The following is a 19,858-nucleotide window of genomic DNA, read 5'->3' on the forward strand; positions in this document are numbered from 1 at the left end:
ATTATATTTAAACTTTATAAGTATAAATATAAAGTTACTAGTAGGGGGTATTTCAGTTTTTGTCGTTTCCGTGGCACCCCCACCTTAAAAAATGCATTAAAAATCGGGGTTTGCTGCATGAACGCTCAAAGTTGGACACAAAAAAGGCTATTTGGTTCCGAAATTCCGAGGTGGGGGTTCCAGAGAAATGGACCTACTTGTTAATAAAGTTTTGGTACTCATATTCTGGTTGTTTGTCACCACACCAATGGCAACAAAACTTGAAGCTACCGATGGATACCTAATAAGTCCGAGAAATACACCTAAATCAAGAATCATGTCAGTAGCCTGGGATATTAAACATTTTTTCAAAAAGCACCAACCTCCGACTACTAAGTACACGATCGGAAACCGACAGTGAGATATTTTTAAACTTTTTTTTTTTTTTTAAAAAAACCCATATTAGTATAATACAATATATCTTCCCAGCTTCGCTCATGAAGAATAATATCATGTATTATAATAAAATTTAAAATTTTCCCAAATATATGCAAAACATAGAATGTCATAGGATGCTGTATTATTGATTATTTAAAATACTATCAAAAAAATATCCGTAAAGAACTGGTAATATTTTATATTCATATCCGATAGGGAAATATTGAAAGCAAAATATTTTTTTGTATATTTACCTACATAGTTTATACATACGACGGATACTGCAGGTCACCCAATATAATGTGTTTATAGCGTGGTACTGCGTCAAAACACCATTTAAATATTATTATATACAATAATATATATAGTACCTATTACACTATGTGTGCTATATGTTTTAATATTATTTAACATTATTTTTAAGGAACGCCTACATAGCTTGATATTAAAATACTACGCTATGGTGCATAATATATAATTTATCTAAATTGTATAATAATAGCTGCTTTTGTCAATATTTTAATATATATAGGGATACTTAATCATGATTTATTATATATAGTTCGTAATACGATAGGCATTTGTAAATTTACAAGTTAAATATTTATGATAAATGCTTAAATATTATATATTAATTTGATTATTGCAGATTTTGGATGGGACGATTTCTGGGAAACATACCGATAAGTTCCTATTTGTATCCAACGAAGTCCGTCATAAAGAGCCTAAGATGGCTGTATAATGGGTATAAGAACTGGATATTGGGCGTCCAAAATGTCGAAAATATGTTTATTGTTTAATAACAGTTTGTGAAGGATTTGATTACTATTGCCACAAATCGTCAAGAAATATCAACAACACTATACCATATATATTATACAGTTAACTGTAATTGTATTCGGGTATTATTATTATATTATAAGTGAGTATATACGTGTAATGATTTTATAAAAGGTTTTCATGGGTACAATTTGTTTAAATTCAAATGCTAAGCCTAAAATTGTATTCAGAATTTGAAATACTACACCATATTTTTTGTAACCATATAATGTGTATTATGCAACATATACGAAATAATTCAAAATATTAGCAAAACTTACGTTTATATAGCTATAAATATACTATAATATAATATTTTAATAAAACACTCAGAACGTACCAATATTAAACCTAAAACCAAGAAATATATAATGTATTTGTGTTTATTTTTTGTCACGGCTCAATGGTCGTCATTTATTTATGTAGTAATATAACGATTATTCATCACACTGTTCGTTTATTAAGTTAGGATAATATTAATATATTATGTATGTAATATATAATAAGCTAAATTTCAATTAAAACAATTTTTTTTAACTAAAATAATTTTTAAAATATTAATAAATGGCCTATAAGTCAAGTTTATTTTACAAAAGTTAAAAATTGTTCATACATTTAAATATATATATTAGATATTAATATTAAAATGCTTATGAAATTTAAAACAATATGACGTGTCTTAATATAAATAAATTATATTCATTTTACCAAAACCGTACATTAGATAATGCGATGATTAAAGTTATCTATAATTGTAAATGTACAACTTACCTATAACATTATTATTATAGATCCAGTGGGTCAGACGACATCAACAGAAGCAGTGATTACCTTTATCGCGGGTTACTGTAGTTTATTCGCCGGTCGGTAGTAGGGTTATTTGTTGCACGAAAAGTCGTTAAAAGCTTTACCTCTGTATTTTGTTGGCCTGCTAGTATTAATGACTAACGGACTATCATTGATCATGTGTGCCGTAAACATCAATGACCTTGCAAAAATGTTTTTGTATTTAGGATTATTTGGATTCTTCTTTAGTAAAATATAAAATTTAACAAATAATTTTAATGACTGAAATAAAAACGTTTACTTATTTTCAAAAGGTTTTATGTAAACCAAATCTTCCCTGATTTTTTTTCCATGAAGATTGTAATTGATATTATGTATGATATAAATTAATAAACCTATACCTATAATATTATATAGACTAACATTGTAACAATATCTACAAGACTTCCCCTCTGTGCCCAAAAATATAAATGGTGACCGATAGCAGTATATCAAGCTACTTTGTACTTATCAATTATTTTACCAATAAAATTATACTAAAATGTGTTAAAATATTAAATCATAAAAAAAAAGTAATCATATGGTTTAACTCGTGGTTATCTATACTAGATAACTGTGGTGTTTTAATATATTAAATAAATTATCTCTCATGTATATATTGTGAGAATCATTATCTGCCTCTCATATTACACATAGGCCATGTGCAACGAATGTATCATAATTATCTCACTATCGATTGACGATTGCCGTTAAAAATACCAAACAGACCGGCCGCCGATATGATAATAATATTTAGTCGTCGTCCGGTCGCCTCTAAACAACGATAAAGCATAACAAAAAATCTCGTATTTGACATTTATAATAAAATAGACAATAGTAACGTTTGATTTATTTTATTTTTTCAATTCCCGGTCATCGTATACAATATTATATAATATTATATTTTACATAAAATGTATAGTCCACCTTATATATTTATAATATATTAATGATATCCATACTCGTGGCTTATACTTAAATATACATTTATGTATATCATTCTACAGACATAATTTGCCGTTTGGGTAAGTACATATTATTATAAATATTGTATATATCCTTATCTATAAATATATATTATTATAGCCAACCTAAATTCATAATCTATTATCTAAAACGATTTGTATATACCTACAATGAATGAGTTTAATTTTGTTATAAAGTATTATATGGCTATAATATAGACTTGTTAAATCTGTCAAACTATAATAATATAATATTATATTATGCGAAAATATATTAGATTATAAAATCGATTACGGACCTTAATGGTATACAGCTGGAGTTTTAATAAAATATATCGCATTAAACTCGTCATTGTAAAAACATCATGTGGTGTATCGTGTATACTATATGTATATTGTATAGTGTATACCTGTTATTAAAATATAATAATCGCATTTTATGATACGTGCATAAGTCAGTGACGTATATTGCCATTTTAAATTTCACATTAAAATTTCTATAAAAAAAAATAATTTTTACCTATACATTATACTAGCTATACTCGCTATTAGATGCGTTGATAATGTGTGAAGCTCACGTCAATCAAACGGTTTTTAAAGTGTATTCGAATAAATACGTGTTTAACAGTCGCAAGATGCAATGGAAGTGAACTACGTCAGACGGCAACGGCGTTATTATTTAGAATCTATTATATATTTATTAGTTTCACAAAAAATTCCAGTATCTTAGGATACTAAAAATATGTCTAATTACTTTAAATATATTTTTTTATATATTTTTAGTATCCTAGCAACCGCTTAGAAGAAATAACAAACTATTATTAAACAATTAAAAAATACATATACCTATAGTTATATAAAAAAACCCTTTTACCCCCTTAGAGGTCGAATTTTGAAAATCTTTTCTTAGTGCACCCCTACATTGCTTAAGGAACCTATATACAAAATGTCAAGTCTCTAGAACCAGCGGTTCGGTCTAGGCGTTGATGAGTAAATAGGGGCGGTCTCCTATATGTATATATATAAAATTTATGATCTTATACTATAACTCAAGCTGGTTAGATATGTGGTTCATGTTATATGATGGTTGCTTGGTATATAAATATATATATGCACATACCGTACCGCGTTATAAAGTATGGGAATTTTTTTTTAGGTCTTTTCGGACGATAGCGTTTTCTTTTACATACAGGACACGCGTATATTATAATATAATATATACACGTATGTATTTACAGCCGTATATACCTATAATATTATAGCCTGCGAGGAATTCGTGCGCAACGACCGATCGAACGCGGTCGACATCGCGATCTTACAACCGAATCGCGGATATGCAATAACATTACAATACGTTCCGTGCCGACAGCAGTGGTCGTCGTCGTGCCGCGGCGTTAGAAAACCGCTTTTCTCGCGTGTTGACGAGGAGGAGTTGTCTCGGCCATTTTGTTCTGTTCCTATATGTATATAGGTATCCTCCCACGAGCCAAAGAGACAAAAGCACGCGCGAAAAAAATTTCGATCTATTATAATATATAGATTGCATATATATTGTATCGGTATCTATACGTACCCGTGGTCATTGCGTAGCCTTTAGATTATGAGGTCCGCTTTGCTACGAGTGTAGAGGTATATATTATAGGTACCATTAAACACTTGAACCATACATTTTATACTTAATCGAATGAACTTTTGAGTGACAAAATTGGTCAAGCGCACCAGGCCCGGATATACCTATATAATCTATATAATTAAAAGTATATATTTACGTTTACATTTTTGTGCATGAATGTTTTTCGTTGAATCTCTTATTATGGGCTATGACTATAGACTATAAGGTTAAGTATATAGGTTAGTATTATTTATATATATATAAACACCTAATAACTATAATATTTGAATAACCAGCTATTATAGTTGTGCTATATAATGTCATTATATTTCTGTTGTGATCATATTGCAGGTGATTGTATCTATAAACAAGTCAATTTGATTCCATGTATAATATACCAATATATATTGAAATAATATGTCATAACATATTATGATTATAAATAATCAGCTACACATAATATACTCGTATATACAGGTAGACTAAACTATGTATATAGGTACTAGCAGTATTTTAATACAACGTCAATTTATAACATGACAATATACCTATATACGAATTTAGGGGGAGCAAATTTGTATTGATGAACGTCATCTGCACCACCCCTATATGCGTTTATTGATTTAATGGTTAAAAAATGATTTAGGATTTTGGTTTTTATTTGATGATTTTAACGGTTGATTTTGGAATTCGCATATAAGTACTTACCCTGCTGTGCCTATGTACGTATAAAATGGATTTATAACTAATCTTTTGACACACATACCAAAAAATGTTGTAAATTGTAATAGGTTATTCAGGTTATTGTAATGGTCTCTAATTAAGAATACCTATGAAATATAATTTTCAAAAATTCTAATATTTTGATTGGTGGGTCAAACACACTACTGCAGTTCTAAGACATGTCATATTATAGTTATATTATATATTATTATAATAATATATATATTCTGCAGCTTTTATATAAATACCTATATTATTGTGCGTGCATATACCGAGCATTGTTGCTGCAGTTGAATATTAGAATGATACATATAATAATATCGGTATAGGTACAGTCTTCTACTTTTTAGGGAGAGGTGGAATATGAAAGAAATAAAAATGAAAAAGCATAAGTACGAAAAAAATGCTCTGTATAATAACAACTTTTCTTTCGCTATGTGCCGAGTGTATATAGTGTATATATCTATATAGGTATGTATATACAGTGCTGCAGTTGTCGTGGACTATTGGCGGGGGGTGTGGGTCGTAGGGGTTATTCGTGTGGTGGGTGGATGGGTCGGTCGACGAGGGGTGAGAGGGCGAGAGAGTGTGCGTGAGTATAAGTATGTGTGTGCGTTTTTTTCCGTTTCGTTTCGTTTTGTTTTCCTCTTTACGTTTTTTTTTCTTTTTTTTTTTCGTTTCCCCTGTTTTTCTGGCCAGCCTCTCCACCAGACCGTTTTCGCGGCTCAACCAATGGGCACGCCGGTGGGCGTCGCGTCGCGGGCGGGGCTCGGGCGCCGGTCGGCGTCGCGCCGGTAGAGTGGGGGTGGAGGGTCGGCGACGGGCTGTGGGCACGGACGGCTCGCACGACGCCGCGCCGTTCAGTTCAATGTTCGACACCGGTTGCGATCGTGTAGTATGTGAGAAATTTTTTTTCCGTTCCGCCGTCCGCGCTCTCTTAACATCGGTACACCGTAACTGTATAATAATAATTAATATCGTTATCTATACCGTCTCACGGCGACAACGATACTAATATTATTATAGTTTTGTTGCAACAACCGCGATATTACAATATCGCCGTTATCGGGACATCGCCGCCGTTGCCGTCCGTGCCTAGCCTGTTCCTAGGATTTCGAACAGAACATCGTATTTACAAGTACGCCAAGTACAATATTTTCCGATCGTTTCGTTCCTCGGTCCGTCGCGTATCGATTCCGCGCCCCGTCACTGCAGTAGTTACGCAACGCCTGTGCGGTTGTTTTTTCGTCGTCGCGTTGCCCGACTTTCGGTTGAAAACTTGTTTTTCCGGATTTTTCGCCGCTCAAAAAAGTGATCGATTTTCATGCGTATCGACAGACTAAACTCGCAGTGTTATCGCGTCATGAAGTTTACTCGTCAAATCGTCGACTGCTAGGATATATATACAGCAGTAATCGTGAAATGTAAGTTATATTAAACTCCATCTTCAACGGGTACATATAGTAATGTAACGCTTACAAATTATACTACACACATTCGAATGATTTACTTTTTTACCACACAAATGCCCCGCGTGGAACCTAAACACATTTTTTTACTGACTTTTGAATTCAGAGACGTATATTAAACACGCATTTTATATATAAAAAAATATGTATGTATCTATATTTACTAAAGAAATCAGTATACTAACATTACGAATAAAACGTTTTTTAGTTCACAACTATGTAGGAACAGAACTTACAATAGATTGTATATAGGTATTTATCAGGAATAGATTTATAATTTTATCTCAGCAGGTATTTTATTTTATCATTTTCACGCATATTTGTTTTAAAATAAATTTTTTAATTATTTTACTGTTAGTCAATCATATTTTTTTTTTACAATAAATTTATAAAAGAACTCATCATTATTGAAAAATAGTATGTTCTACAGAATTCATTTTCAAATTTAGGTACACATGAAATACTATATTTCGTATTATAAGTATATTATTATATTTAACGATTAAAATTTTAAAATTTTTATGTATTTTTTGTCATCTAACATACATTTTTACCTTTTCTAATAATGTTTTTAAATAAAATTTATATTTTTATCTACAAAAAAAGTGTATTTAACATACCTAGGTATACCCTGTTATAATAATGTAATATCAAACTATCATAAAATAGTTAAATACACAATATTTCTACAGGAAAAAATTCAATGTGATTTTAATAACGATATAACAAAAATAATATTTAGAAATGTTAAATATTAAAATTGCAGGGTTTATTACTTATTGTAGTACTTATACCTACTAATGTGTAAAGAAATATGCGTAATTATCATTAACATAATTTTATACACGTGATTATATAGTTACAAAATTCAAATTTAAATTCACTATAAAATATTATGATCACAATAATAGTTAGATACTAAATTTAGTAAAAAAAAAATTAAATTGATTAGAGTTTTGAATGAAATTAAATGTTTAGTTTTATATCATAATATGTAATCATTAAGCACTTAAATGTATTTAATTTTATAAGTTAAAATTTTATAAATAATTAATAGATATTGAGCTGAACTTGCAATTTATATATCATAAAACCGGCTAATTTTCATTTTTTAAATGCGTTTTATTAATTGAAAATTGAAAAATATAGTATTCAAACTGATTATCCAATATTATAATATAAATGAACGGATACAAAAATACTATTCAATTTGAATAAACTAATTAATTTGCATTTTAAAGTAATTATTTTATTTTATGATAATAGAACATGAATAAAAGCTATACCTAAATTATACCTAATTTGTTTTTGTTTCATTATGAATGCCACACTTTATTAAACAATACAACTTCTGAATAAACTTAAAACAGTTAAAAGATTTTTAAATTACAAAATTTGTTAGAAAAATTATCAGTTTCATAAAAAAAAAAAAATACCTATTATATATTAAGATATAATTCATCCAATTGTTGTACACACTTTTTACACTAATTCAAATATATCTAACCTAATACCTAATTGTACCTAGCCTACGACATGTTGAGAGTTAAATGTATAATTAATCAAAATATATCCATAATATTATATATTATATTTTAAATTCATATCATAAGAATACACTTAACTTAAAGTTTAAAATAATTTAGAAATATTTTTATTATAAAACTAATATTTTTTAGTTCTATAAAAATTTCCAATAGATAAAATGTTTTTAATTAGAAATATAAAACAATACCACATTATAAATGTTATGTTTTCATTATTTTTATAATATCTAAAATAATTTTGGATCTTAGATAAGTACTGCATACATGTTTAAATTATAAAATAAAATACAAAAATAAATAAAATTTAGTCTATTACTAAAGTTGTATCAAATATTTTTTTCATTTTTTAGCATAAGTACCTCTTCAAGAATATTGTATATTCAATTTCAAGTTGATTAAAATATGGTACAGAGGTAGTTACTATAATTATACATTCATATTTTACATTCGAATTTCAAATTAATTTTCTATCTGAATAACTTCCATCTTACATTGAATAAACCGCTTAAAAATCATTAATTCAATTATATGAGTAGGTACATAGTATATGTGCACGTAAGACTCGGAATGTCTGTACATTTACAATAATATAGCAGATGATCATTTGAATATATTAATTTTTAAAATAATAAAAAATGTTTTAAATCAATTATCAAAATTTGAATTGGGTATTCACAACGTTTTTGGAATTTTACTAATAATATTTTAGTTGAATATAGGTATACTTGTATAGTCTTAAATTATTTTTTAAACAATAAAATATTATATTTCAGGGTAAAGTTGCAATGGGTACTCTTCAATACTCTTATATATAATATATATTCGCGTATAATTATGTATACAATTATAATTATTTAATTAAATATCTGTAATCTATATGTAATTTCCATAAAATGTCTTCTAATTTAAATTCCTATTGATTGTATATACTTACCTACTATTTATTTAAATACTATTGTGACTCTTTAAAAACATTAAATAGAGTAACTTGAACTAACTTCTACATTCTTAATTAGTTATACTTGGAATTTAAACTATTCAAATGAGCGGTAAGTTATATACACCTATACGTCTAATATATTATATGTTTCGAATTATAATGTAAGAATATTCAATGAAAATAATTTTCTATGGAACAGCTTTTGTTGTAAACGTTTACACATTTTAATAATAGATACATACATATAACACGTATAGCATATTATACAGATTGTACATACATATAATATGTACCAATTGTACCTATATATATATATATATTGACTCGTATCAAAATTCACAGCGGTGGTCTCTCAAAATTAAACTCTGTACAATACATTTTATGCAATATCATACATATATACGATATACCAATAACGATGTATAATATAATAAGTATTTGCCCCATGTAGCGTCGATGCTTTTCATGTATAATAGCTTGCTCCCTACGTCATAACAACTGTTTATTGGTGACATCCACATATTACGGCAAATCTCGGAGCATATATATACATGTGTTCAGGGTGCAGCAACGGCAGCAGCAACAGCAGCCAATTACCTCCCGTTTTGCGTATATAATATAATAATATATATAATATGTATGTATAAATGCATCGTAGGAGTACTTATATATAAATATAATATAATACCGAGTATCCCCAACAATAGTGGCTACAGGTGTCTGTCCTTATGTGGAAAGAAGATTAGCCCACTTAGCGTGCACGCTGTATACGGCATTTAGAATAAATTGCAAAAGACCTCCATAAATATCCGCAATATCTTTGTTCCAATCAGGTTTATCTTATCCCTTGGATATACCTATTTATTTTTATTTCGGCCTATATGATATCTGCAGCAGCCCGTACATATAGGTATAGGTAGGTACTATACTTTTATAATATTATTACGATCGACTATAGGCACCTCCTATACCTGTGTATGTGTATTATGCAAAAATGTGAGCCGTACGATATATTTACTAACAATTGCGATTGTACCGCGGTATCGTCATGTACCTACTTGTATATTAAATTATAAACTTAGGTGTACCTTATATTTGCACTGTACATTATGTGATATTATTTTTAATAACAAAAATAACAACAATAACGATGATAAAAAATGTTCACTTGTATAGTTAAATAATACATAATGTATGATGTTATATTATTGTTGAACATAATTCAAAATTTGGGCCCTAACTAATTCAGTTAAGATATTATAATTACAAGAATAACAAAAATATAAATTTATAAATGTATATATCATATAGAGTTAAAAATTAAATTGTATATGTTGATGCAGTGACTATAACTAGATCAGTTTTTCAAATAATAATATCAACCATGCAAAAAAAACATATTATTTGTATATTACTATTATAAATTGTAATACACGTATGGCATGCATTATCGTATCAATTTAAGTATACTGCAGCAATGCATTTATTATTATTAGGTATATTATATTATGTACGTGCTCTCATCATTGTCAACGTTCGGGCGCCTGTTGTTTTCCAATTAAAATACGTAGCCGCGAAATTTTTTTTTTATTATTTTTTCTTATGTTGAAAATCGTGTGTTTTATCGTCTTTCCCACTGTATTCCCATCGAACAATGGGCACCTTGAATTCCAAACACGCGCAATGATTAATGTTCTAGTGTTCGCAGGTACACACTCACACACACAAAAACTTACACGAGTACACACACTAATATAATATATATATATATATATATATAAGTACATAATTTAATATATAAATACGATTTACGTAATTTCGCGCATACAAGTTAATTTACTTCGCTATGGCTATTATTAGTACAAGGTGTATAATATTCGCATCACATATTATATAATTTAATAAACGGGACGTATGGGTATAACCCTCGAACGTGATGCAGCAAATTTAATATGCCTATACTTAAACTTATATGATAATAATAAATAAACTTGGGTTTATGCTCGGGTAGTTGGGTACAATAATATTATCGGGTGTCTAACAGTTTCTGTCTTTAAGATTGTACCAGTTTTCCTCAATCAAATGTACCAATAATGCCCAAAACATAATATTATATACGATTAAAATACGATTACAGAATAAGAAATACAATATATTTGTAATAATAAATAGCAATTTACATGATAATTTGTTAACAAATATTTAGTCTATTACAACAAACATACTAAATAAATAAAACATATTAACATTATCTAACTTTTTTTTTGACAAATTGCGTCAAAAAAAGTGTATTACTTATTATTATAAATATTGCATTTTATTCTCTTCTTTTTTTTTTATCTTAATTTATTTACATGTTTATCTTCCCTATTTTACGTCTGGTGTGATATTGTAATCACGTATTTAATACAAGGGTATGTTGAAGACAACTGGCATATGCTTCAACTACCTATATGAGCTTTCGGCGGGTTATAGTTTGGTATCTGCCCTTTTTGTGTGTTGGAAAACTTAGGGTTTTTCGCACAGTTAAGAAAATTCTTGTGGGTACTTATGAAAATCATCACGCGTGTATGACCGCTGTAATCGTTATAATGATCTATATTACCGATGGTAACTAAAAACACTAATTCACCTTTATACCAATAAGGCAATAAGTATTAAGTACCGGGTGATATTTAGTATTATTATGCAATAAAAAGATTTTTCAGAAATAATGAATCTTACGTTAAATGAACCGATTCGTTAATATATATATTTATTATGAGCATAAGTAGAAGATTCATATTATTATTACTTTATTACTAAAACACTTTCCTTTGGCGAGTGTAGTGTTCAGTCATGCAAGGCGTTGAATGTCTGCAGTTGTAGGACCTTACAGTGGTATAAACGCAGTCCTCCTGTACTTATGATATGAAAATTATGATTGCGACGAACTCGACTGGCCGCGGTTAATTGTAATAATTGCGTTATCAGATCTCGTTAAGATATATACTATAATGTGGATATCCGCGAGTGCGTAAATGGAACGGCTGTTTTAGATTTTAAATCGCGTGTAAATAGGTATGATAAATACACGTGTTTATTATTATTATCATATTTTTCACTCGTATAATATGCGTAAGGTACATAGCAATTTGCGGGGAAAGCGAACGTCGAAATGTTACGATCCCCCGCCGTTCTTGTGTTTGTAAGTCGCCGAATATCTGGTAATTTACGAGAAAACGTATTAAAGTGTATAAGTATTTGATTAAATTCTTATAATAAAATTAATTGTTTAGATACTTTAATATTTATTAGTTATTAGCCAATATAGGTTTATCCGTTGGCCCCCATGCAATTTACACTCTCCCGCGTATTCATTAGAATACAGTGATAAATTATCTCTGTTTTTGAATATCGGCGATATTTTCATTGATATTGTGAATAAGCTAATTGAGTTAATTTTGAGAAACTTCTCTTGGAGTTCTTGTAAAGTAGTTTCACATTCGTATAGTCTTAAAGTAAATATAACGTAGATGTCAGTACAACCAAAAGCCATCGATGTATTCAATTTTAAAGAAAAAGTCCTGGAACATACATTATTCATTTCGGGTTAGTGATTTTTGGCACATTTCAGCGAAAACGCGTATCTTTGGAATCAATAAGATCTATAGTTAGACTTCTGGGATCGAACGATTGTCATAGATCGCCAAAAGTCATATTGAAAATTAACGAGAAAAGTATATTTTTATAATACTCTTCGTGAAACTCGAAATCGTTTCGCGCAATTGCAGAATTTAACCGACGTGGTATGACCCCCCCCTTCCCCAACCCACTAGACACAATTCTAAGAATAAACTATGGGATTCCGTGTACAACAAAGTATTACAATTATATTAAAAAATAATTGATTTTCGTTTTTTTTTTTTTCGGTTTGCAGCATATCACAGCCGCGCGAGCACTTTAAAGCGGCATGGAAATGGCTGCCGGCATGGAAGTGGTCGGCGGTGCCGGTGCTCATCATCACCACCACCATCATCCGCACCACCGGAGTTGGTACGAGACACCGGCCGGGTCGTCGTCGTCGTGCCGGGACGAGCCTCTGGTGGCCGACAACATGTCTGATCACATGAACTCGTTCTTCGCTCATCACCACGTCAGCGCGCTGGACGCCCACCCCGCAGCCAGGGACTACCATCATCACCGGGCAGCAGCGGCAGCCACGGCCGCTGCCGCGGCGCCATATCACCGCGATTCCCTCACCGTCACCGCCCGCTACTATCACCAGCAGATCCACTCGCCATTCGCACCACCTCCGCCGACGTCGTCGCACGGTAAGTCCTCATCGTTGAACTGCGACTATCGCACCGGGAAAACGTATATTTTTAGTGTTTTATAAAACGGTCTTGTCGAATTTCGGTGAATGATTTTTTTTTTTGTTTTGTTTTGACGATTCGAATAAAAAATACTTTTCGTTTATGTTTATAAGAGGAATAATGTGTGCGGTGTACTGTGTTTTTCCGGGTCATTGAAGTACTTTTTACGAAAAATATTGCTAAAATCACATCATCGTAACATTAACGTTTCGTTAGGGTATAATATTCGTTTTTATAAAAAAACTTGATCGTTATTTTTTGTATACATGACTATTTAATGATTGCAGTTATCTTGAAAACGTATACAATTTATATCTTACCGTCGCGCTATACGTAATTGCAGCGAGACAGTCCTTGTGGCTAATATAATAATATTATTTTATAGGTATTTATATTATGTAATACAGAGTACAGACCTTTCCCCTATTATGTCCGTTTTGATTGCGTCTCGCCTACTCGCCTCTAACATTAAAACGGAATTACACTTATTATTTTTATTGTGATTCACGGATTTGTCGGACTAACTTGCTGCAGACGGTATTCGTACGACGGCTTTGTGCAGAAAATGCTTTATACGAGTCTTTTTCACCCTCAATCATTTTAGTATCCATTGAATTATCTTTGTTTTCGAATACCTATAATAATACTTGTAACACCCCTAAGTACCTATACTTGAAATGAATCGTTAATAAAATAATTGTAATCTATACATAATAACTATAGTCAGACAAGCAATATATTTAAATTATAGGCAAGTTATAAACAGTTACACTGTTATGAAGTCTCGAAGCAGTTCAGTGCAATTTTTCCAACTTAATTGTCGCGCACGTTACCCAAGTCCTAGTTCGTTCGCCATATTCCTCCCGTCGACGACGCTGCAACATCGCTATACAACTATAATATAGGTAGGAGTTTCTGTATGGTAGGGGTAGGGGTACAGTTGTCTGTTGAACACGTATTGGTATTATTATTATTATTGCCACATCGATCATTATTTTTCTTTGCAAAAACAAAGCCTCATTGAATATAGTCCGGCACAATATACAAATATATTTATATCGACCGCCTATGTGTGTTATTAGAACATGAATATCGGAATAATGCGCACAAACATATTATACTAATACGTAGATACATAGCGCGTTTCGTGTTGTTTATTCGCTGCGGTATACAATTTAACGGTCTTCTCATTCATTATTAATTAGTATATATATATATGTGTATGTGTATTTTATTAACCGGACATTGGGTAATTTTCAAGTGTAGAAAGTGAAACACTGTAATACATTTGCTGTGGCAAACGCGTATCATGGTATGGACACACCGCAAATACACTGCTGGTATACCTATTATATATATTTTAATACATAGGTAAATACCTATATATAGAGTCCCGAGACTCGACTCCGGCCCGCGATGTACACAGCCTTAAATATTTCATTATCTAGGTATATGTATATACCATCGTACGACCGCGTTGTCGTTTTCCATGCACGCACGCACACGCCGCCCGTGGAAAACGCTTTGCCGCCGACGCCAAGGATTTATATTTTATGGTGGCATATAGTCATGGACGAGATAGCACACACAGTATAATATATACTCTTGATGATGGCGCTGACTCTTTACACCTGGCTGACCACCACACACACACACGCAAGCCGACAGTCGGCCGTTATGTATATATGGCTATCATTAACCCGCAATAATATAGTAAAAAACACGACGAAAAAACGACCGAGAGAAAATAATAATAATAATATATGCGTGCCGTATAATATATAATGTATTATTATAATAATATAATATTATATACGCGGTGTATACTACACCATTGTGATGTGATGTACACGGCGTGTACGTTATATAAGTATGATATGTGCAGAGCGCTGTTTTTTTTTTTTGTTTCTAAGGACACCCGATCATCAACGTTCCACCAAATTGTATATATACACAATATATATATATATATACGTATACGTATCCTATAATATGCACTGGAATTTCGTTTCCAAAAACTCTATATGATTTAGTGATTTTTTTTTGTCCGTCCGTCCCTCATTGTGTTCGACAAACACCGTTTTTAGAACATTACCTATTTCTACTCGGTATATTATACGGCTACACGACCGGCCCTCCTCCGCGGTGGCCGTGCTGCATTATTATATCAATATTATGTATAACGCGCGCCCGCTCTACTGCAGTGCAGCGTTTCATTTAAAACCGCTCCGCGGGCATAATTAACGGCTCGCGATCTCTTTGTAATTTCCAGATTCAGAGGTCGTTCTCGTTTCGTATCCCCTTGATATTATTATTATACGTATTAAATTTTTTTTTCGCCTCCTCCGTTGCCGCCGCCGCGCTCAGTGTGTGTATTATTGTACCACCGCGGAATCGGTAATTTGTAAGCGTAAACCGAGAATCCGGTAAGAAACGCGTTCGGACCGTAGAATTATCCCTGGACATTATAGTACGTCGCGAGTAGTGCTCTTATTATTACTATGTTTATAACTGGTACAGATAGCATATGGTCGACCGAAAAGGAAAAATATCACATTTCGTTTATCACATATATACAGTACAAACGTGTTTAAACACAGTGAACCAAAATATGATGTTAAACGTATCTGCATTATAATAATATATGTACAGGCTGTGGAGTTGGTCAGTGTGAGCACAATTAAGCTTTAGGAACCCAAATTCTTAATATATGCATTAAAATAATTTCTGCGGTAAAATTTGAAAAATGTACAACTTAATGTAACTCAAATTATAAAACGTATTATTTTTGTTATTGTAAGTATTATAATGTTTTATTCGAGGGCAATAATCCTAGCAGATGTGATTTTTTTAATATTTATAAATTTGTGATACGAGTTCTATATATTTTTTTTTTTTTTTGTACAAATCTGATGTACGCGATACATTATACAATAAAACGGCGATGTGCGATATAGGTCATGATGAAAAATCGTTGGGTTCTTTCGAACAGATTTTGCTATATATTATGTAGAATTAACGATATAACGTCCTGTATCTACTGTACCTATCACCTATTTACAAACTATATACACCGCATACATGACTAATAAAAAATAATTTTTATATCATAATAACGGGCTAATTTTTTCCCCGGCTCCCGCGCATGTGTGTTTATAAAAAAACTATACATGCAGACGAAACGCAATGTTCTTGCACTCTTTCCGGTCAGGCCTGCATGCGCGCACCGGATACCGTGCAGCACGGGGTTCTCATTATAAAATTGGCTCTTACCCGATAATAATGAAAATATGAAAAAGTATACTTGCGATAAGAATCTGTCACATTATATTACATCCTTTTTTTCACTTGTAAATTATGGATAAATACACGGCTCGTTTTGTGCAATGCAAGTGTTATTATATGTATATATACTATATAATAAGTACCTACTGCCTACCTATAATATACATATACGCGTATAATATATATATTCCGACCGGCGGCGGAACTAATTTCATCGTGATCGATCCGCCGTGTCGCGCTGAATTTAAATAATAATGAAATAAATGTATTATATACACTTACACGCTTGTATTGGATATATACAGCAAAATGCGCTGTACAAAACAATACGATATTATAATATCAACCGAGTGAATGTCCTGACCGATTAAAACTTATTTTCGTCGTTGCATACATTTTGCATATGTACCTTACTTAATGCTTAGGAACATATTACGTACAAATGTGCAATATTGTCAATATTATATCGTATATAACGTCATCATCGATCGCGCGACTTTTGCTTTAGCGCATGATTGGACTGCCACAGACGTTATACTTATAAAAAAACGACACTTTTTCATTCTATATAATATACACACGCTGTTCTTGGCTCGAGTCCTGAATAATAATAACGCGCGGCATGATGAATATATACATAATATACACTATATAAGACTCCATGGATAGATATAATATAGTATTACTACGTTCTTACCTACAACTATATATAAAATGGCTAACCCGTCTTTATATGTATAACATACAATATACTCTGCAAAATTGTTCTAAAAAAAATAAAATAAAACGCTCACCGGCGTTTACATGGATATAGAGGCGTTTAAATTCGTATATATATATAAATGCATACCTATACATAGCTATATATACCTAAACCACCAGGCATATTATCACTGCAGCAATGAACGTATCGCCATCGTTTATATATCATTTTATTCCTTCAGCAGTGCCCGTGGCTAGAATACGAAAAATAACTGAACTCTTATACTAGAACAATTTTTATTGTCGAAAAACAACTACACATATTAATGTTATTAACACGGTTGTAATCGTTGTGTTTAGCATCTTTTGAAGTACGCTTAAGTCAATCTGTTGTTGAGTATATATTATTATATAATACATAATAATATATATACTGTAGGTAAACTATTATAGGTGTACGAATATTATTTTTATAATTATATAGTAGGTATATACGATGTTTTACAAAAACCGATTTGACAATCCGATAAAATTACTGCAATTTACAGTCGGTAAACCAAATAAACTTTATTTACGTGTTGTACTTGAACAATGTGTTCAACTATATGTTGTTTCCCGCAATAATATTTAGGTATACGGGAAACGTGTAAAGTTGAAAATGAATAGCACCCGTCGTCCGTGTCATATTTTCCGACCAGATTTCTTGTTTTCTCATCCGAAAATAATTTAATACCGCCGTGAACATGTAAATAATATATTATTAGTCTAGGGTTTGAAATTTAAAGCATCAAAAATTAAAATATCATCTTAATTAGCAAAATAATCAATTTTAATTTTGTCGTATACATTAAAATGAGTTGAATATCGTATATCAACATTATGACATACATTTTTATAACACTGTTAAATTTTAAGTCAAGTCAAAGAGATAAACAATTACTTTAAGTCCCAGACCTTTTAATATATTATTATACGGTTATCATCTGATATTATGCATTTTACTATTATATCCGATCTGTAGTAGACCGAGCGGTTATGTACCTATATGACGATGTGATGTTTAAATTACACGTTTGTATAGATGACGTATGGTACAAAACCGAATATAATACATTAACGACAATTCCAAAATTTTACATTTGGTAAAACCGATAATATTATATTATAGATATACGTTTTTTGATAATATTCGCCGTTCGCACCGTAACAATGTTATAAAATATCAGCCAACGTCGTCGTCGACCGGGCGCGGAGACAAAACAACAAACGGGGTCGTCGCGCGCGCGCGAACCGCGCTCCACGCACGGCGGCGGTTGATTAATCGACCGGTCCCCAAGGGGCACAACCGGCTCGCTCTCACTCCGACGAGAACGCGGCCGCCGCACGTCTCTCTGAGTTTTTTTCCACAATATAATATTATAAATAATAATACGTGTCGTCCGAGTGCGGCTCCGGCGGTGCATTTGTCGCGCGCGACCGCGACAGTCCGGCGCGCACATTCCTGTCCGTCGGTCTCGTTACGCGCCGCGCGCACGTACCTCCCGCCCCGAATACGCTCGGTACGCGATTGGTCGGTCCCAACCGTGCCCGGGTCCCGGCTTTGGTGGGGGGGGTTCCGTCGTCGAGGTCCGGAGAAGAGGAAGAGTGCTCGGGACGGCGACGACTTGACGCATATAATAATAACAACGACGACGATAATAATAATGTGACGTTTTGATGTGCGTCTCTTTTGATATTTTTATGCATAAAATTCCCTCGAGCGGGCTCACGCTCACAATATCATCGTCGAGAGTTACCCCAGTCGGACGGGCTGTGACAAAGTACGGTCTTTCCAACTATATATACTGATGAGCACTGGAGATATTTACTATCGTAATCATTATTTCATCCACGTACCGCGATATTAACGACAACAACGACAATATTGCAGTGGTTTTAACCGCGGTCGCGTGTACCATGGTACCTACCATCGACTAATGCTCGCTGTTATACGCGTTGATTTTTCAATTTATTCCGTCGTGTGTTTGATCATTCAATGTGTGCTACGTTTTGTTCGCGGCGCTTAGGGGCCAGAGCGCAGTTTTACTCGTTGTCAATAGTTAGGTAAATCCAACGATTCCCGACAAAACCATGGACAATTTGGAAAATCCTATTTCAATATCATTGGCGTGTGATGTATAATTTTCGTATCGAACGTCG

General features: G+C 32.1%; 1 protein-coding gene across 2 annotated transcripts in view; it reads left to right on the forward strand.

Moving 5' to 3' along the window:
- The first annotated feature begins 6,243 nt into the window (after positions 1-6,243).
- The window catches only part of LOC113554275 (GATA-binding factor C), a 56,500-nt gene continuing 42,885 nt past the window's right edge, over positions 6,244-19,858 (forward strand). For both annotated transcript variants that reach the window (XM_026958038.1, XM_026958039.1), the window contains exons 1-2: positions 6,244-6,785; positions 13,237-13,630. In XM_026958038.1, coding sequence (XP_026813839.1) covers positions 13,270-13,630 — 361 coding nt within the window. In that variant the 5' untranslated portion in view covers positions 6,244-6,785; positions 13,237-13,269. The remainder of the gene's footprint in view (positions 6,786-13,236; positions 13,631-19,858) is intronic.

Source organism: Rhopalosiphum maidis, chromosome 2, assembly GCF_003676215.2.
Source record: "Rhopalosiphum maidis isolate BTI-1 chromosome 2, ASM367621v3, whole genome shotgun sequence".
Classification (NCBI taxonomy): domain Eukaryota; kingdom Metazoa; phylum Arthropoda; class Insecta; order Hemiptera; family Aphididae; genus Rhopalosiphum; species Rhopalosiphum maidis.